The 24,950-nt window shown below is 41.6% G+C and overlaps 1 protein-coding gene across 17 annotated transcripts; it reads right to left on the reverse strand.

Annotated features, from left to right (window-relative positions):
- Positions 1–269: 269 nt before the first annotated feature.
- ppip5k2 (diphosphoinositol pentakisphosphate kinase 2) lies at positions 270–23,445 on the reverse strand. 17 transcript variants are annotated; one of them, XM_028971531.1, is made up of 33 exons: positions 23,297–23,445; positions 21,605–22,055; positions 21,134–21,329; positions 20,428–20,518; positions 20,172–20,257; positions 17,938–18,092; positions 17,369–17,470; positions 16,999–17,160; positions 16,531–16,652; positions 16,187–16,288; positions 15,999–16,085; positions 15,662–15,737; positions 15,475–15,584; positions 15,149–15,234; positions 14,942–15,067; positions 14,534–14,655; positions 14,211–14,393; positions 13,940–14,081; positions 13,330–13,553; positions 13,126–13,253; positions 12,909–13,023; positions 12,695–12,802; positions 12,257–12,373; positions 11,895–12,065; positions 10,287–10,328; positions 10,008–10,181; positions 7,692–7,767; positions 6,302–6,421; positions 4,996–5,058; positions 3,526–3,546; positions 1,550–1,693; positions 1,337–1,444; positions 270–1,252 (listed from the first exon to the last, which is right to left on the reverse strand). In XM_028971531.1, the coding sequence occupies exons 2-33, from the start codon at positions 21,779–21,781 to the stop codon at positions 831–833; spliced, it is 4,158 nt and encodes a 1,385-aa protein (XP_028827364.1). In that variant the 5' UTR covers positions 21,782–22,055; positions 23,297–23,445; the 3' UTR covers positions 270–830. The 17 variants fall into 17 exon arrangements, with proteins under 17 accessions (XP_028827364.1, XP_028827363.1, XP_028827366.1 ...); XM_028971530.1 differs by lacking the exon at positions 23,297–23,445 and adding an exon at positions 22,964–23,253; XM_028971533.1 differs by lacking the exons at positions 10,287–10,328; positions 23,297–23,445 and adding an exon at positions 22,964–23,253.
- Positions 23,446–24,950: the final 1,505 nt, after the last annotated feature.

Raw genomic sequence — 24,950 nt, forward strand, 5'->3', positions numbered from 1 at the left:
CTGGGATGTTCTTAATGCATACGGTTTTATTTTGAATCCACTCCTAAAAACGTATAAATGGTGTGTCTAATTTATTGGATAATTTAAAGCCTTCTTGCTATCCGATTCCTGATCCTCTTTTATAGCCCCATCGTCAGGCCACCAATGGTAATGCATTAAATTTGTGAAAAAAAAAACAAAACAAAAACAAACATTGGTATAAACATAGTATGCATTGATCCATAATAATACATAACGTGTTCTGTTGCTCAAACTCATAAAAACAGACATTTTCCTGAAAAAGAAGTTTATTTTTTTTTACATACACAAATCATGTTTGGTTTACAATGCTCTAAAGAAGACACATCACCACCATACATCTAAGGCAGACGTCTTTGTTTCCAGTTTAGATGATAATTGTGAGATGTGCAAATTCAATAGTGCCATTTAAAAATAAAATAATAGTAAGAAATGATTGGCAGGGGCCTTTAAATAGACCCATCCTACTTAGGGCCTGGAATTCCAACCATCATTGAGCTTTCTCTCAAGAAACTTTAGCATAGCTCACCTTGACAGCTCAAAATAGATGTTTAAAAAGTCTACTTCACATTCAAAAATACACATGAGGCTAGAAATTAAGAAACCCACCTTAGCTAGGCAATCTCAATGGCTCTTGATATGTGTATCTTGACAATAGCATCAAATTAATAAAAAGCAATGCAACATGACTGCTTGAAAGTCTTTTAAAAATATGATAAAATAATATATTTATGCCAACAGTTATCTGGAAGAAGCCAAAAAATCTCAGCTGTATGGCACAGTCAATTGGCTTTGATGAAATACCTTGACGGCTAATTTGAGTGACCCAGGTCCTTGTTACCAGTCTGAGATGGCCCTGGGTCTTTGTCAGCGCTGGTCACGTCTGTGTTGGGCTGGGTCTGGCCACATGAAGACATGCACTCTTGGCCTCTGGCTTGTTCATCGTTTGAGTTCGGTCTTATCATTTCAACACATTTTTCTCCACCTGTACACATCTGTTGAACTCCATTGTTGCCAAAAGGCTGTGCCGGTTTCAGGCCCTTGTCCTCACAATGGACCGTAAGGGACACCTGTGACCTGTTTGCAGTGGATGCAGTGAGAGTTTGCTGGGCTTTGCTGTTGTCGGGAAGGTCTAGTCTGGTCTTACTGGTGGTTTCCTGGGACGAGCAGTTCTTTTCTCCTGAAGCAGACTGGTCTAATGAAGGTACTGCTTTTTTTGGTGAGCCACTGCTTACTGTTGAATACAAGAACAATGAAAAATATGGTTGTTCTATTGCTCTTTCACTAGAAACTACTTTAATATACAGAATTTTTTTACCTGCTGCAGTCTTGTCTGGCATCTTCTTTCCAAATGACTGAGTGAACGGACATGGCAAAACCTTCGCTGGTGTGTACGTGTTAAGGGGAGCTTTCTTTACTGGAACAGCTGTATTAAAACCAATAAAAACAAATAGGTAATCCAACATGCACATCTGTGCCCAATTGCATTGAAAATATACAACAGTAGACATCTCAGGTGGACTCATCGTACCTGGAGAACAAGCAGAGACGTCCAAGACTGATTCATGTGATTGGGCGATGGATGCCAAGAAGTCATCCACTTGCTTCAGAGAAAGTGAATTGTGTAGCGTTTCCAGTGGGCAAATGGAAGGAACCATGGAGTACAGCTCGAATCCTAAGAGAGGCAGCAGCCGGGGGCATGTTTATATATAGTCATAGAACAGGCACATTTCTCGGTTTACATTTCTATGAACATGAGCAACAGATCTGGTTTGCATGAAACTGGTCACACAAAAACATGGGGCTCCATTACCTTAGAAAAAGGACAAGGAGAACAATCACCTGCAAACCCAGGTTTGAGGTGGAAGGAATGGAGGTGGATGGGTCACACAAAAGGTACATACACCTCACTGAAAGCTGTTTCAGCCAGGGTTTACAGAAAAACCCTCCCCAACCAGTACAACAGCAATTTCTGACAATCATTATAGCACAGACACCATTTAAGGCTCTGTCCTCCGTCCCTCTGTCATCCATCCCTCCTGATGGCTGTCTGGAACCATTTCAGTTCGAATTAATATCTCTAATGGGACCATGCATAGCAAACAGAGGTGGAGACCTAGACTAATATATTGACAAGACTAATATATATAATATGAGATGGGGACAGAGCAGACTGACCCAACTGAGCAGACTAGACCCAAAAAGTCAAGAAACTACAACAGCAGCATCAGAATTACTCTACCATTCCTCTCAATTCTAATCCAAACAAAAATGTTACTCCTTACCATGTACACAAAATAAAACTCAGATAAGCGGTGCTGACGACAAGGCTTACGTCTAATAACAATTAAAAATGCAGAGAAGGAAATAAATGTTTGGTGTAAAAATATATCAAATTCTGAGTAATGGGCTAAATGAAACCCACTTAAGAACACAAGGAGATTTAAAACCATTGAGGATTGAAATCAGTGATGCTTTCATAAATTGCAGGGTTCTTCTAATCTGACTCAAAAGTTTTTTTTTCTCCCGCATTTAAAGGTCCCCTGACATGATTTATTTGCTTTTATATCAGTCTTAGAGGTCCCCTCATACTATACCTGAAGTCTCTTTCCAAGAATTGTTGCAGAATTACAGCCATTTTTGGCCAGTCACACAATGACTTTTCACAAGGATGTGCGCTGTTTTGGTGTGTGTCGCTTTAAATGATAATGAGGAGGAGGAGAGAGGCGGGATAAGGAGGAGAGCAGATTATAGAAGTTGAGGGGGGCATTCGCGGAAAGAACGTCATCAACACCATTCACCAACCACAATGCGCAGACAGTTGCCATTTTTCCAGAAAAATTCTAACCCACTGGTTCTTCAGTCTCGCGTGATGAAACTAAAAAATACATGTGTGTTTATTTTTACATCCAATCGCCAAGCAACTGCAATGCTTCACACATTTGCAAGCCACACATTCAGAAAACCTTTTTTAGGGGAAGGGTAGGAAATTCTCTGGGTGAAAAAAGCATTAAAATGGGAGGTAACCTTCCCCTTATGATGACATAAGGGGAGATATTCCAGATCAGACTGTCTGAGCTGCCAGTCTGTGAATGGTGGAGCAGAATGACCAGAGCACTCTTTACATCCATCACCATTTCTCGCCATTACAGGATCAAAGACATAATCTCACAAAGTGAAATTTTCATGTCAGGGGACCTTTAACTACAGAGGCTCGACTGCATGTAAAAAAGGAATGTAGAGGAAGGCAGATAGAGAACTAAGTAATCCACAAAATCCTGGTTCAGTCACATGGCAATAGGCAAAGATACAAGATTCCAAAATCTATGGCACACACAGCACAAGAAGGACATTTGGAAGAGAGGTTGAGGTCTAAGGCTGAAAACTGAGAAAGAAGCCAAACTCTACACAACAGAAGAGAGAAGACTGAGCCAAAAACAAAAAACATCAGGACACACACATTTAGACAAGATCAATGAATAAATTAAACATAATTAAAACACTTACCACAGAACATACTGGGAAACACTGAAAAAGCAGATTAAAAAAAAACAAAACAAAAAAACAAAAACAGGATACCATTTTTTAGGAGGACTATACAGTACTTTAAAAGCTTTAAAGGGATATTCTGGAGCTCAAGCGTAATCTCTAATGCATCTGTAGCATTGTCTTTTGACAGCAAACAGTCAAGAAAACCCCCATAACTCAATACACACTTAAAAACCAAATATCTAGAGCAGAACCAAAAATAAATAAATCACACAAATTGATTATACAAATGGCATCTTATACCATTTTAGAGTACTTTAAAAGCACAGTGTTACATAAGTAATTTCTGATTTGGAACAGAAACAATAAATGGACAGAAGAATTGGGACACACCATGGTAAATAAATAAATTCAGCTTGTATATTCAGAACCTACGGGTGCATAAAAATGAAGCAGCATGTAAAAATGAAGTGATTGTCATTGTGAAACACTGCAGCACAGCACAAATAAATGTGTCCTCTGCATTTAACCATCACCCTTGGTGAGCATTGGGCAGCCCAGGGAGCAGTGTGTGGGGATGGTGCTGTGCTCAGTGGCACCTTGGCAGATCGGGATTCAAACTGGCAACCTTCCAATTACGGGTCTGTTTCCTTACTCAATAGGCAAACCACTGCCATGCTGTCTGCAGGCAACATTTGCAAAAAAGCGTGTTGGTACATTTCTAATTAATAAGTGCTCTTACTGCACAGTGGAGCTCAGATTTCCAAACTTTCTCTAGCATCAAACTCAGAAACAGATTATTCATCTTCACAGAATACGTTTACTTGGTCCATGCAGAATGCAGAGTTCTGGATGAAGAGGTGAAATGTACGAGAATGTAAATTAACTACATTTACATTTACAGCATTTAGAATTGTACCAACTATGAATGGTACCAATATTGTTGGGTTTATAAAGGGAGCTCCCACGTCCCAAGACTTGTGTCCATTTAGCGCATCACTTGCTGATTCACATCCCCAGAATGACACCAAAATGATCACTTTGGCTTCTTGTCAATATACTACAGATGTTTTAGAGACTATTTAGTTTAATTCTGGAATGTCACATTGATTAATAAGACTATGTGAGTATTTGTCATACCCTTGAAGTTCATATATTTGGTACATGTACAATTAAACCAAGATGTGACTACTCTGCATTGTTATAATCACCTAAACCTAAAATGCAAACAAGTGCAAAGCCCGGTCCATAACGATGAAAAACGCGCCTACAGTTTTCAGGAATAAAAAGGCAAATCCTGCAAATTCCAACTACGTCTAAATCCTATAGTGGTGAAAGATCTGGTCAATGGCCACGGTTTGTATGCTCTGTAGAGACAGGAGGGTAGGGATCAGGAACTCGAGGTGAGGGTGCTGCTATTTAGGATCAAAATAAAAAGAAGTAAGTAGGGAAACCAAGGTGTATTGGTATTAACAAAAGCAAACATACCATTGGTCGGGTGTCGCGCAAACGAGATAGAAAATCTTTTTACAGCAGAACCACGCGTGGCCTCTGAGAAAGAGAAAAAGAGTCCTGAACACGTACAACAGCTAACAGAAAAGGGAGGGTTAGAACAGGACAGAAAAAGCAAGTGTTAGGATGGCATGCAGGAAGAAGAATTGAGGAGAGGAGTATCGTATTAGTGAATGTTGGCCAGCCAGAGCAAAGTGTAGGCGGGACAAATTATTGTTCGCCCTTTTCACATACATATATATATATATATATATATCGATATGCCTCACCCATCTCAAAATGCTTGTAAATGAGGACAGACTAGCAATACAATCCACCTTCAACATCTGCAGCTCAAATCCAGGTCAAGTCCACAAGATGACAAGGTCTACTCTGACATATAGCACTCTCCAATACTAACTTCACAGAAATCAGTCTCTGTCTAATTTGAAGGAATCCTGGACTTCAAGCTGACGTCATTTCATCGAGGTAAAAAAACCCCAAGAGCCCTTTAGCTTCATATAATGCCTATAAACTTTGAGACACATAACACACAAACGTTTTTTTAGATGTAGTAAATAGCGTGCTGTTTCTACACAAATGAATCTTCAAACAATTATTAAGCAAGTGACCCAGAATAATGGAAGTTCCAAAATACTTCAAGCCCCTTTAAAGCCCCAAATATTTTTATTTATTTGAAAAAAAAATTATTTTGTGAAATATGGCATGTTTCTAATCAATAAAATGATTTTTACAGTTATGTAAATTTTGGACATTCAGGACAATTTCACGAAGTGTGGTTTAAGTATTGAAAGATTTGCACAAAAACACTTAATGAACAGAATAATGTCAAGAAAGTCACCCAGATCTAGAAACAGCCCAATGTTGCCTTGTTCACTATTGTTGTTCACTAAGATAAGAGTCTGTGACTTTTTCTTCAATTTAAAACAAAAACCCACAAAAGTTAAAAAAAAAAGAAATAGGTGTGATTTCACTAAAATGTAACAGGTCTACTGAACTTTATTTCAACTTGGTGTGTTGCAAAGTTAACACAATTCTACTATTAAAACTGTACACGTTCTAAAACAAAAGAGAAACCAAACATCAGCCCAAAGCAGAACAAAATGTCACTGCAGTCTTGCAGAAATATGAGAAAATAAAACACCCATAGTTCACACTGAAATACGCAGGAGAAAAAAAAAATCCAGGATTCCTTTTTGTCTTTTTCTGTAGTAGTAATAAAAAATAAAATCAGAATGAGGGTAGTTCTCAAAACAAGATGTGTGTGCGAGACTGCACATACCATCTAAGAAGCCGGAAGAGGTCAGCTTTTTACGGTGTGCACGCGCATAATCTTGAAGGTTAGGTGCACTGGAGGAACCCCCGAGCACCATGGTGCTAAACAGGCCAGCACAATGAGACCCTGATGGGGGAGTTAGAGAAGATACATACAGCATACAGGGTGTTTCCAAGGAGCCACACACCACCAAGTGCATGCAGCATGCATTTCAAGTAGATTGTTGCCACAGAAGAAAGCCTTTGTGCAGCCTCAGAAATAAACTTCACATCATGACAGTAATGTCACTTGACAAGAAACATTTCATTAGCCACTGACTGTAATGCAGTGTCCAAAAAACAGAAAGCTGGACATTGCTTAAAGTAGATCCACATTCTGACTGGTAATATAGAAAAATATCATTTGATAAAAGACCATTCCAGATTTTAAAACAGATGCTAGGCATAAACAAAAAAAAAAAACTGATGGTCAGAACAAGACATCAACGGTGTTCACTGTGCATTATTTTTTCAATAATGCAGTCTATGCAAAAAAAATATCTAAATATATTCCTGGTGAATACCGTACCATACAGTATGTGGTGTAAAAAATAGCCTATTCGAAAATTAACGTCATAATTTCACATTTCCTGCACTGCATAAATTTTCCTGTTTCAAAGCACAAATAGCACTAGAAACATAAAATATTTAAGCTTCCTGCATGCATATTAAGTATTGAATGGCCAGCATATTACATAATGATACATACTGCATACTGAAGCACACAATAAACACAGCAGCAAAGCCTTTAGCTACATAACCCTTCCATGGGAGACTAAAAGTCATGTTCAGCAGTTCCTCACAGAATTACCAAACAGATATACATTTTTTACTTAAATAAAATTTCCTAGAATTAACGCATGCATAAAGTGCGTTTTTTTTTCTTTTTTACAGTGAAAATTTTCATGCAACCTAATTTCAATCAAAACCTTAAACCAAGCCTTTGCCACTATACTAAAGTGACATGAAGATTTGAAATATTCTTAGAATGAAACATGAAGACAGGACATTACCAGCATGTATGAAAAACTGAGTCAGCACTCTTCAATGTTAGTTGTGTGGCAAAAATCTTAAAAATCAGAGTGTCAACTTTTGAACTGTGCACATTTATTAACTGGTCGAGTAGTACCAAAACAAGGCCACATTCAAAGAACAGCCTGTGCAAAGTTATTAAAAGTGCAAGAAACAGTCAAGCCCAGAGGGGGAAGGACGTTAAGTCAATCAAATTTTAGAAAAAATGGTAATAGACTCAAAACAAAGAAATGTATTTCTATTTACTCGCTAAATTTAATTCACAATACTTCTCTTTCTAAATTGAACGTAAATATTTACTGGCTACTATATGACTGCATTCTTACCTATTCCAGTAGTCAGCTTGTGCTCTGAGTGGAGCCTTCCCCCTGGCCGTGTGTGGCTGTTGTTCTCTGACAAAACCTGAAAGAGCAGAGATTAGACATTTAAAGCTTATTTAAAACCTTTCCCGTGAAGGCAGGAGAAAAAAACATGGAAAAACATTTTTCCCTAAACAGACATGTTAATAAGCAGGGTGGAAATGTTAACAAGGTGGAGAGGGGGGACGACAATGGATCATGCCAACATCCCCATGGCCACAAGTCCACTGCACATAACAGCTTGGCATTTACACACAACGGAGGATGCAGGCGAGGTGAATGGGCACAGACTTCAGACATGGCAACAGTCTGCAGAAAATTAAAGTTAATAAAAATCATGACACAGATTGGAACCAAATACACATCACACCTGTGTTGAAAGAGGAGGAGGAAAAACAAAAAGGATGTTTTCTTTTTCTGTTAATCTATTGCAGTTTTCTGATTTCGTGCAGAATCTCAGAAAATCCTCTAGAATCAGGGGAACCACTACAGTGTTAGGGTGAGCAGAGGCCATGAAGACCTGAGGAGATGCATCCTAGTGCAGATGAGGAATCAAAAGGTGTCAATGAGTCAAATCGCAGAGGGGAAGAAGATCAACATCAGAAAGTAGAAGTGCAACCATGTTTCTGCTGCAGCCACACACACAGCCAGCCAGCGGATGAATGAACAAATCCATGGATTTTCTACTTTCTGAAAACACCTACTTCCCACCTCTGCTCAAATGGGTGACACGGCGGAGATGGGACACCAAACAACGACAACGAACCCACTCTCAAATCTGACAGACAGTATACCTACTGACAGGTACACAAGCCCTGCTCCCCTAATGCACAGGGCAAATGTCTAAAGTGCTAAACCTCGTGCCCTTAGGTGCCAGAGCGGAGGTTGACAGTTCTGAGTTAGACGGACAAATGTGTGTTGTTAAAAGTGCCCAATAACTGAATTCATATTTGCAAAATCCAATTAATTTTATGACCATGATGCATGCGCACCTGTAAGTTAAAGACAACACACATCAGATTTACTGGTCTGCATATAAAAGGTCCCACATTAGATACAACCTGTTAAAAGTTAAAGCCAATTGAGACATTTGAGATTTTAGCCAATGCATAAACGAATGTTGTTGCTGGATCAAATTAATGTCCCTAAGGTATGAAAATAAAATTAAAAAACATTTCACTTAATTATTAGTTTTACATAATGTCGGTGTTTGAATAAGCACCACAGAAATTAGCCTAAGTTTTTCATTAATTCAATCAGATGCTGTGGAAGAGGTTGTGTTACACAGAGCTGAAGCAGGTATAAAAACCCAAATTCTGCGGAGGAGGTAGGTGGCAGGCAATCGTAAATACAAAGACAACCACCCAAGACACACGTCCAAAAACACTGGTACAAATCAGATCAATGGCACCAGTCTGACTTAAGCCCAGAGATTGGCCCAATTGTTATTCTTTGTAAGGAAATTAAGCAGGATGCAAAGGACATCTAACAAGTAACAGCAGATAAATATAAAGAACTATCTTTACTAAGAATTCTAGGGTTAAAATGTAGTCTTCAAAAAATTGTTAATTGAATTATATGGTCATAACACATAATTTACCTTGTTGTAACACCATGTGCATTGGTGTTTCGGGGCAAATAACTAGATATTTCAGAAATATTCAAACTACTTAAAAAGGTAACAGAACAAGTGAAAACAAACCTTTAGCAACAAATACTGAAAATGCTGTTGCTTGAAACTGGTGGGTTTTAAAAGGGGCTATTGGTTTTAGAAATATTTCTTTGTTTTATGGCAACATGAATTTGACAAACATAATATCCATGTTCATTACTGATAACCCCTTTTACTGGAAACTATCAGTTGTGTAAATCAACAAATCTTTATAGCATGCATAAACACAAAGTTGAAAAAATAAGTAAGAAGAAATTAAGGTCTAAACCAGGTCTAGACCCTGGTCCCACATTTTTGGGTTTACCATTATTTAGCACACGATTCAACATATGTACAGTTCTTGAGTTGAATCGGGTATGATAAATGAAGGTAAACCCAAAAATGTGTAGGACCAGGGTTGGTGACCTCTGCTCTAAACACTAACCCGAGAATGAAAAAAAAGCAATCTACATCTCAGACAATAGAAAATTTCAAGAAAGCAAGTCTCTTTACACTGATCTGCTGATTTTTAGGTGTCCTTGTAGACCACCGCCAATTTCTGCTTGGTGTGCATGACATAAGTTAGCATCAGCGCGTTGTTGTGTGAATAATGAATTAAAATTTGTAAAAACCTGTTGCCATGAGCCAAAAATACTGGATGTGAAAGCCAGTGATTTGGGGGAGACAGGAGAGGAAGTTATTTGGTCCCCTGATCTGCGTCTTCGACGCCCAGTACCAACACCACAGGTGTAATGTATCCAGGTACCAATTGAGTCAGGGCTAGACACACTCAGGGGGCTCTCTTCCTAGAGGTGAGAGAGGGGGCAAAACAGCACAAGCATGCAACATTAAAAAGAACAGTATGACTAACGTGTCCCATTAACATTCACAAGGTCGCTAAAGCGTCATACTTTGCCGGTGGTGGTCTTGTTAAAGTCTGCCTGCAATGGGGACTAAGAAAAGAAAAGCAAAAGAAGTTGCTTGCTCACTACAAAAATATAAATTGTGAACAGTCAAAATACAGTTGTCTTCAGAAATTATTCAACACCTCGCATAGTGTCCACATTATGTTGCCTTCAGGTTTGATGCATGCTTTATTCTGAGCTCAAACTACTAATAAAATAAAATGAATTAGCAGTATGGTAAATGTTGTAATCTCAATTAAACTATGTAAATAAACATCTTATGATAGTGAATTAATTTACATGACTAGAGACAAATATATGACTAGTGGTATTCCTAGGCCACCAGGGAGATGCAAGTATCAGGGTGTTGAGAGAAGGTAAGAGGTGAAACAAGAGCAAAAATTGCCCTGTCATTCGGATGATAATTCAGGGACATTCAAGACTGATTTCACTGTTATCGGAGGGATAACTACAGGATGTCCTTCATCCACTGGTAAACCTGGCTTGCCTGGAGAAGCAGCAAAGGACAAGGACATTGTAAACCCACATAAACCAGACAGACTGAAAAGTGTATCACATTGACCTGAGTTGCTGTTGCTATTATATGCAATATGTGTCAAGGCAAGATCATGTGGAAAAATATGCAAGAGTTGTAAATATGTTTAAAAATCCCTATACCTCTTATTACACATCAGCCATGTTTTAACCAAAAAATAAATCTGTGAAACATTTCTGAAGGCAACAAAGAGAGCAAAAATTTGTAAATAATACTGGTTTGTACAGTTTTAGTAGTGGAATTAAAAATTGTAACTAGCATGCATGCAAGGTGTGATGTAAATATGAAATAGTTTGCTTAGTACAATTCTAATGATGGTGACATTAGCAGAGAAAAGGTAGGCTCACTTCATTAGTGTAAAAGTGAGGTGATTTGGTCAGTTACAGCTGGTGCATGGTGATATACTTGGTGTGCTCTTACTCTTACAATGGATCAGTTTTCCGTTCATGGATTAAGTCTAGTCCTACACTAAAGGAGAACTTCCATAGAAGATTCCATAACACTTTTACTCTATATCTAGGCCTGAACGGGACACTGATCTTATGTGACATGTAGGGTAAGTAACTTCAAAAACAAGCAGAACAGCCGTAGAAGCAAAACAATAAATGCTCACTAGAATCTAAAACATATAAGATGACAAATCACATGATGTTAACATCAGCCAGGTGGTGGCAAATACACTTCAATATTACAAATTATATTAATTATTGCATATCGATCAAACAGCCATTTTAGATGCTGTCTATTAACACCATTAAGAAAGCAAGGAGTTAGGCATGTCACACAAAGAACCATTAAGAATAAAGTGTGCAGTATAGCATCAAAGCCTTTCACACACAAACATCTGCACAATAAAACAGACAAATATATTTCTTACTTACTTACACTTCAATTAAAGAATGAACGCCTTATTCAAATGAAAGCCGCTTTGTATCATAACATACATAATGCCATATTCTCAGTCACATTTATACCACTCAGTGATCATTCTCTTCATAACCCCCATCCAATACTACCGCATACAAATACACATGCTAACATCTGAGCTGGGCACTTACTTCCACTGAACCAATCTTTTTGGAGCGGGGCAGTGGAGACTTTCTGTGGATGTAGATGGGATCAGAGACCAGAGGGCGGAACATCATAAGGGCTCGGTCAGGCTCGTCACGTTTGCAGGTGCCAGACTCCTCGTCACTGTCATTCTGGGACTTCTTCTTGGAGCCTTCACTCTGATTACAGAATAATCCAGTGGTTTAGATTGATGTATTTATAGTGAAGAGGTTATCTGAAATGGATATTATTGTATTCTTGGTATAGTACATTTTCAGCTCAGAAGTCACTGTATGAAAAACGCCAATGGGTCTAATAAAATGGACATGAAATCCCAGCATATAAACAGCGCACGCATTCAAACTCAAACCTCTCTGGATGCTGGTCTGTAGCCAAAGCCAGAGGGGAGGTTCTTATCCTCTTCACAGCCCTTGGCTCCGGGGCTAAAGTGAAGCTCCACATGGAAGCGCTCCTCAGAGGAAGGGTCCTGCAAAAACATTACCATTGTAATGCAATTTTCTGTTAATTCCACAACTTTTGGTGGCAATGTTAGTTCAATAAGGTCACATTAATTATCATAATAAAGGAAAATGTTTGGGGATTTTTTTTGATACCACAAATGATACAAGGTTGCTAATGGCCAAAATTACATTAAAAGCAGCTTCAAGCAGTGAGTAAAATTGGCTACATAGGTGAGAGCATAAGATAAGCGTAGTAACAGAACTCAAACATTTACAGTATCTAATGGCTTTTACAAGCAGTAATTGGTAAAGTAATTTGATGATTTTGCAAAACAAATAAATTATACCTTGTTAGGATCCTCATACAACATGATTACTATCTGAGTCATGTAATTGAGCTCACTGACGACCTTGAGGTAATCCATGGCTCTCTTCCACTGGTCATCTTTGGTCTCCTGAAGATTTTTATTTTTTTTTTTAAAGGAACAGAGAAACCATGAAATTAGAGCAAATCATAAGAATTTTTTGTGGAGTTGATGTTATATTTGATAAGTCCTGTACATCGCAGAGTGCACCGTAGCGCAGAATGGACAGCAGCGAGTGGACATGACTTTCACTGGTGAAGTACAGCCTGGTCCGTACATGCCGCTCTGGTGACATCACTCCTCTAGAATACCTGCATGGTTTGGAAAAAAAAAAAAAGAACACAATAATCTGTAATTGTCTTTAGAACTGTTAGAATTATTTTTCACTGATAGACATTTTCTGTTTATATTACACTGGGTGAAGCTTGTTGACAGTGTCATCATCTTGAGTCCTTTGGAGGTCAGAGCGGATCTTGCGAATGAGAGGGGTACAGTATCCCTTGGCAATATCTAGCTTCTCAGCTTGCAATATCCCATACTCCTAGAAGAGCAGAATTCAATAATTCTATGCCCAGTTCACTTGTTAACAAATAAAAATAAGAGCATGTGAAAAATACCTGTGGTATAACAATGTCAGCCAGAGCCTTTGACAATCGGTAGATCTCCATAGTGTTGTCCAGCTTGAGGGAGCTGTTGTGCTGGACATCGTACTTGATGCAGTCGTAGATGTCCGGGATCTTGCTGATGTTGTAGCGGCCATTTTTCATTTTAAAGTCCTTCTCCAACTTGGCCCAGCGCCGCAACATCAGCTCCAATGTCTCACTGTGATACAGCTGAATGTCTTTGCCACATAGAGAAAGAGATGTTCACAGATGATGACAGTTTTAACACTAGTAATGCAATCAGGACAGTGGAATTGGAACTGCTGGCAACTTTCACAATATCACAAGGTCTCATCAAGAAGGTGGTAGTAGCCTAGGGGGCACCACACTCGCCTATGAACCAAAAGACCCAGGTTCAAATCCCACTTACTACCATTGTGTTCCTGAGCAAGACACATAACCCTAAATTGCTCCAGGGGGGGTCCCTGTAACTACTGATTGTAAGTCGCTCTGGATAAGAGCGTCTGATAAATGCCGTAAATGTAAGAAGGCTGTGCAGTCGACAAATTAATTAATTAATTAGGGATTTTAAGAGGATAAAGTGGTGTTCTGCTTTGTCCACTACCTGCTGACTTGGGATCCTCCATCCTCTGCCTGATCTGCAGAGTTAAGTTCTGAATAAGAGAGTAGACTTTGTCGCACGTCTTCACCGGATTCTTAATGAGCTGCATAGACTTTACCAAGGATGTGCTGGTGGTTGGAGCAAGCTGAAAACATGAGGAATTCTTCATTATTAAATTGCATGTAAAATATGTGTACAAATGGTGCAGCACCTCATTTAAGAACATAAATAATCTCTGATTAATTGCTTTTAAAGTCTACTGAGCACAGCGGACCTTCTCGTAATCCTCAGATGTAAAGTCCCGGTCCTTCTGCAGGATCTCATGCAGCCGGGCCTTGACTCGCTGCTGGCAGCTGCTCAGAGAGTCACTGTCACTGTCCAGCAGGCCGTTCATGTTGGCACTCTTTACCATCTGCACCAGGATGGGCGTCAGCTCACCCTCCAGTGCCAACAATCCCTGTTGCATTGAAGGATGTGACTTATGATTTAAAAGGTGAAAAACTGTCACAGTGTTTCCATTCCACAGTGTACTACATCACTACAATCAGCTCACTGCAGCATTACATTCCCTAAAATTGGCATTGGCACCACACAGACCTTGGCAAACGCTGCTGCAGTCATCTGTACGCGTCCTTCATCAGAGGCGTATATTTTCAAGTCATGTCTATAAGTGCTGTGTAGGCGCAAGAGACCACACCCAGGAAATCCAGCATAGTCACCTGCAGCACAACAGTGTAAAGTAGTTGCAGTCCTCTCCTTTCACAAGGTTAATGTAATGATCCAATAATCATGTGGGAAATGGTGCATAGACTGTTATCATAAGATATTTGGAGACTGGTGAGGATTAAAAACTGTCCGCTGTTAAAGATAATAGCAGCGTGATTCCTATTGTTCCAGCTGGCACAGTTTTCACATACCGGATTCCACTCTAATACCTTTGTGCTTGGAAAGACAAATAAATGCCAATGCCCAGTTGGCCGATGTGAAAAGTGAGGCATGGATTACCTTGACCTCCAGGGTACATGCACCTGAAGGCCCTGCCCAATTCCTCAGCCTGTACTCTGCCCGCAGGAGTCAGCTCCCCTCCCCATTTCAGCACCAGCAGCAGAGATGGGTCATCCCGCCGCACATCTGAACACCAATAATCATCGTCAGACATGGGTAGACATGGACAAAAAAAGTTCTTATCTTATATCACTATTTGTTCTGTACCTTCTTCTTCACTTGAGGTTTTTGGACAACCGTGTGGGAGATATGTTAACTGGACCTTGCGATTTATGCCAGAGAAATGGCCGTACCTTGGGGAGGAAAAGAGGGGGGTTAAATTGAAATCGAATGAATCAAAACAAAATGCAGGTTTGTTGTAAAATTGACAGCTCAATTGGCCACACATGTGAAAGGGCAGCTATTTCTATTAGAAAAGGCCTTTAGTGATAATCACTACAGAGCACCAATCAATCAATCAGCAACAAAGTACAAATACCACAGTAATTATTCAGAGAAAAATTTACATAAATACATAAACATGTGCAACATACATTTCAAGGACCGTTTTCAGTTGCTCCAACTTTGCTTTGCTTTCTTCAATTTCTGAATCATTGTTTTGCCCTAATTCAACCAACAGTTGTCGAGCAATATCTAACACTTCCTGTAAACAAAAAGCACCAGTTAGATTAGTAATTATTCTGCATTTACTAATGTATTTAATTATTCTTTCATACTGACCTGTAGCTGCTTTGGCTTTTTCAATTTTAGCTTTCCAGTTTTATATCCTTCACATTTTTCAAAGAGGTCAAAAAATCTGCAAGAATCAATTAACACCTTTCAGACACTACACACTAAATAAATGCTAAAATAATAATAATAATAATTATTATTATTATTATTGCACTGCATTCACAGAACATGGAAAACTTTTTTAGTGATTGGGAACATAGGTCCAGGCATAATGCTTAGGTAGGTAGAATATGTGCAAATGTTTTTGTTTTATTTTTGTACATTTGGCTACAATGCAACCTGCAGCTCTTTGATACATTAATAAAAGTGAAAATGAGGTTAGTACCTCTGGTGCCTCACTTCCATTTTCATTTTCTGCTTAGGAGTTCTGTCGCCATGGCGAATCACAGCAATCACACACCTGAGCTCCATCCTGAGAAAAGCAAAAATGTTATATCACAAGTTTAACAGAGCAACAGGAACAGAAATTGAATTGAATTTTTCACATTAGGTGAGAGAGACGAATATGCATACATGGTTCCAGAGGTTGTGGGGACAATGGGAATGTCTTCTGCTTCTAATGGTATCGACCAGGGGATATGAAACTGAGGAGCCAGCTCTCTCATTATGATGTTCCTAATAAAATACATTTACAAAGCAACTTACAATCAGTAGTTACAGGGAGAGTCCCCCTGGAAACACTCAGGGTTAAGTGTCTTACTCAGGGACACAATGGTAATAAGTTGGGTTTGAACCTGTGACTTTGTGGTCTTATGGTTCATAGACAAATTGTGTTCGCTTTTATAGGGTTTAGAATCACTGGGAAATGTTAAACTTTCTACATAGTCAAAGCACAAAGAAACAAACAAATTACTTACCCTAGTATTTTTGCACAATCATCATAGTATTTCATGGAGTTTTTCACAAAACTGAAGCCATTCACATCACAAACGTATGACTGTCCATTTGCACGCAGCAAGTCAAATCCACACACAGTTTGCTGCAAGGTAAATATAATTGAAATTTGTCATATCAAACATTGATATCATCTAGTCAGCTTATGTAGACCTTACCAACATAAAAAAAAAAAAAAGTTTATAGATTAAATATGCAGACAGGTCATAACTATTTCTGGAAAGGTGATGGCCTTGACAAGAGATAGCAAAAGACTGTGTTGATTTCACTATTGCTTATGTCTATAGAAATTAGATGGCAGTACTGAGTCTCTTGGCAACCTAGGTAACATTACACACAGACAGCACACTCCCGTATTCCTGACGTAGTTGTCAGTATCATGGGGTCAATGTAAAAAGTTGCAGAAGATATGATGATTTTTTTTTTTGTACCTTAAATGCTAGACAGACTTTCCAAGCAATGAGTTTCTCTCTGGCATTAAGAATGACAGGGTAACGGACCTCCTTCCCTTCACTGTCTCGCTCCACCTTCCCATCCAGGGCAGGGGATTTACGAGCCTCAGCATGGGCATAGTCTGGCCCAACTGTGTATACCTGACACACACACACACACACACACACACAGCTGAGTAAAAGGTTAACCACACAGTTAATATAAAGGAGCAAGTCAAATTTATGTTTTCGTGATGCAGTGGAAACTGGCGCAGCTCTCGCTGCTGCATTAATGTTCCATTTATGGAAATATTTGTGTATTCAGCAGTGTACTCAGGCTGTGTTATGTAGTTTGTATTAAAACAAAAACCTTCACATCGGTCCCATCTGTAGGCATGAACTCCTCGTAAATGTAGGACCCAGTTTTCCTAACGCTGCTCTCTGGTGAATAGACGCTGCTTCTGCTGCCAATCTGTAGCAAAGATTCAAGAGGTTTATTGTCACTACAACATTTAACACAGTATACAAAGTCTTGAAATGTTGTTTCACACAGAACCACCATAGTGCATAGAACCACCATATAGAAAGATACAGAAAATGACACTAAATCTAAACTAATCTTAAATACCTATAAAAACTATAAAAATTCTAAACAAGGGACATCATCAGACGCTTCAAAGTGGCAGTGCATTATGCACAGGTTCAATTATATTCAAGAGACACAGACGAGACAAACATGTGCAAAATGGGCAGATTTAGAATGAAATATCAAAAGTTGGGTGAAAGTGAAGTGTTGTTTGAGTTCAACAGTCTTGATGGCAGTGTGTTGAGTGCTCAAGAGCAAAGACATACGATCATCGATCGAACACCCAGCACATTACAGATAAACGTAATAATGGAGGGACTAATGTACCACTAACTTCTTTTAATTCAACAGACCTTCCGAAAGAGTCTCTGGCTGCCCCCTCCTGCAGATGTGGGGTAGTAAATGTACACATTGTGGTCCTCTGCACTCACTGGCTTCTCCACAAATGGCTTCTGGAACACTTCCCCATTCACTTCCACATGGTCCTCTCCTTCTACAAGGTTGCACTCTACACAGAGACACACATGCATGCTGCAAATACAATTGTGTACGATCTCACAATATTCAAAATGTTCTTTTATTGTGCAAGACAGGTTGGGCTTATTCAACTAATTACATTGGCCTTCTCAAATGTATTGATATGTTTGCAGACCAGTGTGTTTCTGCTCCGTAAGACACTCATCATTACAGTCTACGGTATCTGCCGACTAACCAAACACCACAACGGTTAGCAGACACAATGTAAGCAAACAATGGCATGCATGGTCAGGGAGTGTTTGCACAAGGCTTCATATAGACATAAACCAGTATAGGACAAGCCAAGAGCAAGATCCAGATGAAGACATGTTACCAGTAACCAAAAACACTGCACAAAAAAAACAAAAAAAAAAAACAACATAAAGCCATAAAATCAATGACCATAATATGTTTAGACATTTGTGATCCACCCCCCCCAGCAGCGATCGGTGGGTTAGTGTCAGTAAGTGGGTGTCACCCACAGCCATGACATTCAGAGATTCCAGACGTGGACACTGTCAAGGTGATGAAACATTGCGGCCTCAACAGCAGCAGGCTCCAAACAAGGCTGTGATTTATGCACGTTATTGCAATGGGGGAGGGGGGAATACAACCTGGTTACAGACCACAGCACAACAATACTTACTGCCACGATTCACTGGAAATTATATATTTATTATGTCTTTTGGCCATAGACCTTTTTTTGAATATTGCAATTCTATCTTTTTAATTATGTGCTTAAAATATGAGCAAAATAGCAACTGGGCTGCCTAAAACCCAGCTATTAATAACCTCAGTTTAGGAGTGACAATGGGAGCAGGGCAGCCTGACATGGCTTGCTGTCCATTCCCCCAAACGTCTTCCCCAAAACAGTCTGCTTTTATTAGTTTACGAATTCACATAATATACCACAGCACAACGTATTTCATAAATCGTATCTGACACTTGGCAAGAAACATATACAACATTGACTAGGTTATGCAACATGCTGTGTAGCGTTACTTCAGTACCTGGTTCTCAGAAAACTGACAGAAAGTGACATTGACATTTCTAAGGGAGATACGGTCTTTTTTTTTTTTTCCCCATGCTGTGATATCTTTATTTTGCCATCTGCCTTTGACAAGCTATGCACACTGCAACACTGACCTTGGCCAAGACAAGAAAATCCTGAAACATTAGAGGAGTCACCATTTTGGAGAGGTAGCTACTTCTCTTTGGACTACTAGCGTACTTCTTAAGAAAAAACGAGACTAAAGTTAAATTTAATTTAACGTGAATAGAATCTCTCAAACCATAACCATGTTCCCTCAAATTAAAATTTATTGAGATCTACCATACTGATGAACGGCGTGATATTAAAAACATGCCCATTCCAACAGAGGACACTTCTATAATAACACCAGATGGTAGCAGGAGGAGAGCTGACCTGGCGACCGCGCAATTCTGCATTTTCATTAGGAAGAGACCACCATCATACGCAACATGTTGCTATGGCTAGGCTCCAATCTCATTGGATAACATTTGGCAAAGCCTCACCTGAACTCTGCACAGAGAATGGAGTTCTAGAGAATGAGACACATGTTGCCATGGCACCAAGGGGGGCTGCCATGGACACCACAGCGAGACAGTGACAAGATTCCACACATCAAATCAGGGACATGTTTTCCCTGAGCATGCAATGGGGTTTTTTTAAATCATATATGACTAAACGACCAATTTGAAATAGTATAACTTGCAACAATTAAAGTATTTAGGAGCCTACATTCTACTCAAACAATTGTAAACATGGATTTGTGTTTAGTAAATACAATAAATTCATTTTCCAACCTTCAGTACTGACAAACACACACACACATATATAGCAGAAATATAATTTCACACCAAAGATGCCATTATTAATAAGAAATAAAATCCATAAGCAGTGACCCAGTTTCCCCTGGTTTAACAGTGAGCAAACAGCACAAAGGACAAGGAAATCCAAACACGACCTGAATGCACACCACACACACACACACACACACACACACACACACACACACACACACACAAACACATTTATGCAGGCACATACCTTCTGGTCGAGCAGGATCCCGGTTTAACACTGCGTAGCGTGGAAGCTGGATACCTTCTGCCTTCAAAATGTGATATACTTCTCGCCTGTGAACACAACAATATTATTTAAAAAAAAAAAAAAAAAAAAACACTGATGTCTTCATGCAGTTTCTGCACCAACAAATAAACAGTTTTGTTTCCGGCCTTCCTAAAAAAAAAAAAAAAAAAAAAAAAAAAAACACAGGACACATGCAGCATGACGCCACTCCGCTCACCTGTCCTGGATGCAGTATTGAAGGTCCAGGTCGTTGATTACAAAAGGGTTCCTGAGTTTTTCATAAGCCACCGCTTTATCGAGCGGGAATCCTGAAACAGAATTAACACAGAAAACCTGTGTCATCAGGCTGGACATAAATAAAACTGCACATCCTGCAGAACGCGGTTGGGCTGCCAGGAACAACACACCAGGCCTTGTTTGGTACAATCTAAGGACAGTGGGACCATTCAGTCCGTACCTTTTTTTAAAAAATGTAATACTGTGTGTATTTTCTGCCGCGCTTTCACGACTAAATGCGACCTCTGCCAAACAGCAGCAGACGGCAGTCGGGCCGGTGGCACAAAATAAACAACCTTCTGTTGAAATACGCTCTGGCAAGAAATTATTTAATTCATTTCATTTTGACATTGGTACAGTGCTGTTTCAAAAGCAAAAATGCATGTACTGCACAAACGACTACGCGGAACTCGTAAAATAAAAACCTCTCTGGAGTTTATGGTCCAAGAAGCACAGAGGAAGCGAGGCGGCCAATTCTGTTCCAGATAACAGCGAGGAAACAAATCGCCTCATTTGCGTACGTGGTATTTCCTGCTGTCAATGTGCCACACGTACTTGTACAGTTACGAACATTTTCTGTGACTAAAACAGCTGAACAACACAGACTGCGTGCAACATTACTGAGCTTGTGTATGTGGCTGTTTCACCTTTGGAGTGGAAGGAAATGAGACAGTCGCACAGAGGCCAGTTCTCCACTGGCTCGTTCAGGATGACCTCCTCCTCGAACGTCACGACCGTGATGTATTTGAAGAGGCACAGGCGCTCCAGGATCTCCTTCATCGGCTTCGATTTGGACTTCTTGGACATGGCACAGATGCCCACCACAATTTGCCTTTCTGGAGGCTGGGAGGGGCAAGGTCAAAGGACAATTCAGTCAGTTTCTGATGAAGTAAGACACTCGCCTATGAACCAGAAGACCCGGGTTCAAGTCCCGCTTACTACCATTGTGTCCCTGAGCAAGACACTTAACCCTAAATTGCTCCAGGGGGGGACTGTCCCTGTCACTACTGATTGTAAGTCGCTCTGGGTAAATGCGTCTGATAAATGATCTAAATGTAAATGTAAATGTAACTAAAAAAAACACGTCTCATCATCAACACGTCTCCCCTGAAACTTACAGAATCGTACTCTTCGTCGTCATCCCCTTCATCCTCCTCCTCCTCCTCTTCTTCCACATTCTCATACAGGCAGTCGTACCCAAGCACCCGGCCCGGATCCAGAAGCTCATCTCCCTCTCCATCATCAGCGCCCACAAAGAAGCGCGGGTGGTTTGCGTCCGCGTCCCCCATGGACATGGCACCGCAGGCCCAAGGCCACTATCCGGCCTGCAGTCAAGTCCAAAGTGACAGACAGCGGCGCCGCCTCACTGCGCCACCTGCTCACCCGGCACTAAGCTCCAGAAAGCCTCTTCCCGGGCTCGTCAGCTCAGCCGCCTGCCGCAGATTAAGCTCGCACAGGGAGGAAATGGCTCGACCTCGGCCTCGAGTCCATGGAGAGGCAGTCACAGCGGTCCGCCGCAGGCCCGGCACCCCCCTTCCCGCTCCTCGGATTCCGGCATGACGATCGGCCCTACGGAAAAAAAAAAAAAAAGAAACACACACACACGCAACCTTCGGATGAAGATCTCTCGGCCAAATATCCCGCCCGTGTGCGGCCTGATGCCTCTATCTGATTACGGGACCGGGCGCAGATTAGGATAACGCAGGGCATGCCCAGTTTGATTTCAGGCGAGTCCGTGTGCACTTGCGACACGGCAGAATGAATCCACCATTGGCTCCAAAAGGGGAGGAGGCGCTGAAACCTGAAACTTGACATGCAGGAGACATTTTTATTTTTTTTTGCATTTTCCCTTTTCCGTGCCACTTTCCCCGAGCAATAGATAACGATGGTGTACTTTCTAGGTAATGCACTTCATTTAACTACACACACCAAGCCTTAATGCGATATCGGTTCCGATGCAATTTGTATCGATCATGTCAAACGTGTACAAAACAAGAGGGGAAATACCGAAGAAGAATCGTCTCGAGTGCTGACTGCAGTAAATCCTTACCAAGCTATCCGATCCGGAACCAGCATTAATCTAGAGACAAATAAAAAGGGAACGGGCCAAATCCCACATTCCTAGTTATTAAGCGAGATGTACCGGTTAAGCAGCCTGGCCTTTAAATACATCAGCGTGTAATAAAATACAGGGTCTGCGTGGAGACCTTCATCCCCCCGCAGTCCGGACATCTGTCACCGACAGCAGCAGTAAAGCCCGGTGTGAGGAGCCCGCCGGGGAGCACCGGCTCGGCGGATGGGGGGGAGACCCGGGACCCCCGCCGGTGTTCACCGGCTCTGCGAAGTACGGCGGGGACCCGGGGCGGGGAACCGGGGGAGAAGATGAACTTAGCCGGGGTAGCGACTCGGTCCCTCCGCCGCGACGCTCCGAAACTCGTTTTAGACGTCAAAACCCGCGAAAGCTCGCACGTCCTCACCTGGCGCGTCCGGGTCTCCCGCTGAGGCGTTTTTATTCGTGTTTTTGTTTAAAGCGCGCCGCTGCTAGCCGCAGCTAGCCTAGCCTGGAGCCGCGACGACGCCCGCTCACGACGCGCCATCCTCCGCGCTCGGAGCCCTCCTGCCCGGTCCGGGGATTCGCCGCACACGCGTGGGGGACGGCGGGCCCGGCTGCCGTGCGGCTGAGTCGCGCTTTTTTTGGGCGTGAAAGTGTCCCGAAACGGCGCGTGTCGTGTCGTCATCAGCAGGGTGGGGGGGACCGCGTCTGCAGGCCGCTCGGCGCCTTTACGTCAAAATAAACGCGGTACTCTTACCAGCACGTCGAACGTGTTTGTTTCCGATGTGATTGCATTTGAAGTGACGCGATTGTCGCTGTGAAACGCTGCAGCGCAGCACGCGGTGCGCACAATGTGAAATGTGTCCTCTGCCTTTAACCATCACCCTTGGTGAGCAGTGGGCAGCCACGAAAGGCGCCCGGGGAGCAGCGTGTGGGGACGGTGCTTTGCTCAGTGGCGCCTTGGCGGCTCAAGATTCGAACCGGCAACCTACTGATAACGGGCACCCTTAGTGAGCAACAAAACAACAAACAAAGTGAAGTGATTGTCACATGTGATACACAGCACACGGTGCACACGGTGAAATTTGTCCTCTGCATTTAACCCATCACCCTGAGTGAGCAGTGGGCAGCCATGACAGGTGCCCAGGGAGCAGTGTGTGGGGACGGTGCTTTGCTCAGTGACACCTCAGTGGCACCTTGGCAGATCGGGATTCGAACTGGCAACCTTCTGATTACGGGGCCGCTTCCTTAACCGCTAGGCCACCACTGCCCCAGGAGCAGTGTGTGGGTACAGTGGCACCTGGGGATTCGAACCACCGAACAGCAACGTTTTGTCTGGGAGAATGTCCCGTGGACCGCGCTTTCATGCACTCGTTCTACTATGTAGTGAAAATATATGAGGTTCTCAGTCAAAGATGGCGATTTGGGGTTTGCTTTGCTGCTCTGGACTCTGGATGCCTTGACTGCATGGTCTTATGAAATCTGAAGACTACGCAGGAATGTAGGGCCCAGTTTCAGAAAGCAGGGTCATGGGTCTTACATCAGGACTGACCCAAAGCATAATTCACAAAGCGCCCAAAAGAGGTTGAGTTCTGAATCAATATTGAAATTTAGTGAGCTAGTCAGTTGCAAATTTCCCACTTGTTGGACTAATAAGGGGCAGTGATGGCCTAGCGAGGGGTAGTGGTCTAGCGGTTAAGGAAGCGGCCCCGTAATCAGAAGGTTGCAGGTTTGAATCCTGATCTGCCAAGGTGCCACTGAGGTGCCACTGAGCAAAGCACCGTCCCCACACACTGCTCCCTGGGCGCCTGTCATGGCTGCCCACTGCTCACTCAGCGTGATGGGTTAAATGCAGAGGACACATTTCACTGTGTGCACCGTGTGCTGTGCTGCTGTGTATCACATGTGACAATCACTTTACTTTATTAATAAAGGTTTATCTTATTTTAAGTACAAGGAAATTATTTTTTGTTACTCACCCCATATGAAGCGCGGCCTTACTGAGTGCAGTCTTCCTCGTGTCCCTCTGCTTCAGCTTCCTGCATGGTAGATGATGAAGATGCTGCAGATGCACCTCCTGCTGGCTTTGGGTCAGATGCCTTGGGTCCGTTTTGGAGAGCGTGTGACTTGTATCACGCTGAGATGTGAGAAACCCCTCTCACAAGCTGCACTGCTTGAAGGCAGCGTAAGAAACAGCTTAACCACCTTGTTGAGTAAGCATCTGGGTCACTTGTATTTACCGTGTGGACCAAGTCATACCCTGCCTGCTTTAAGCACATGTCACAGTGGTGTCTTTTTTCAAATTGCAAGGTGGCCTCATATTTCTAGAGTGTTTCCAGGTGTTGCATTTCCCGGGATCGGATCAAATACTAAGAAATGATCACATGGCATGAGGGAGTCATATCTCATTT

The sequence above is a fragment of the Denticeps clupeoides genome, chromosome 3 (assembly GCF_900700375.1).
Source record: "Denticeps clupeoides chromosome 3, fDenClu1.1, whole genome shotgun sequence".
Classification (NCBI taxonomy): Eukaryota; Metazoa; Chordata; class Actinopteri; order Clupeiformes; family Denticipitidae; genus Denticeps; species Denticeps clupeoides.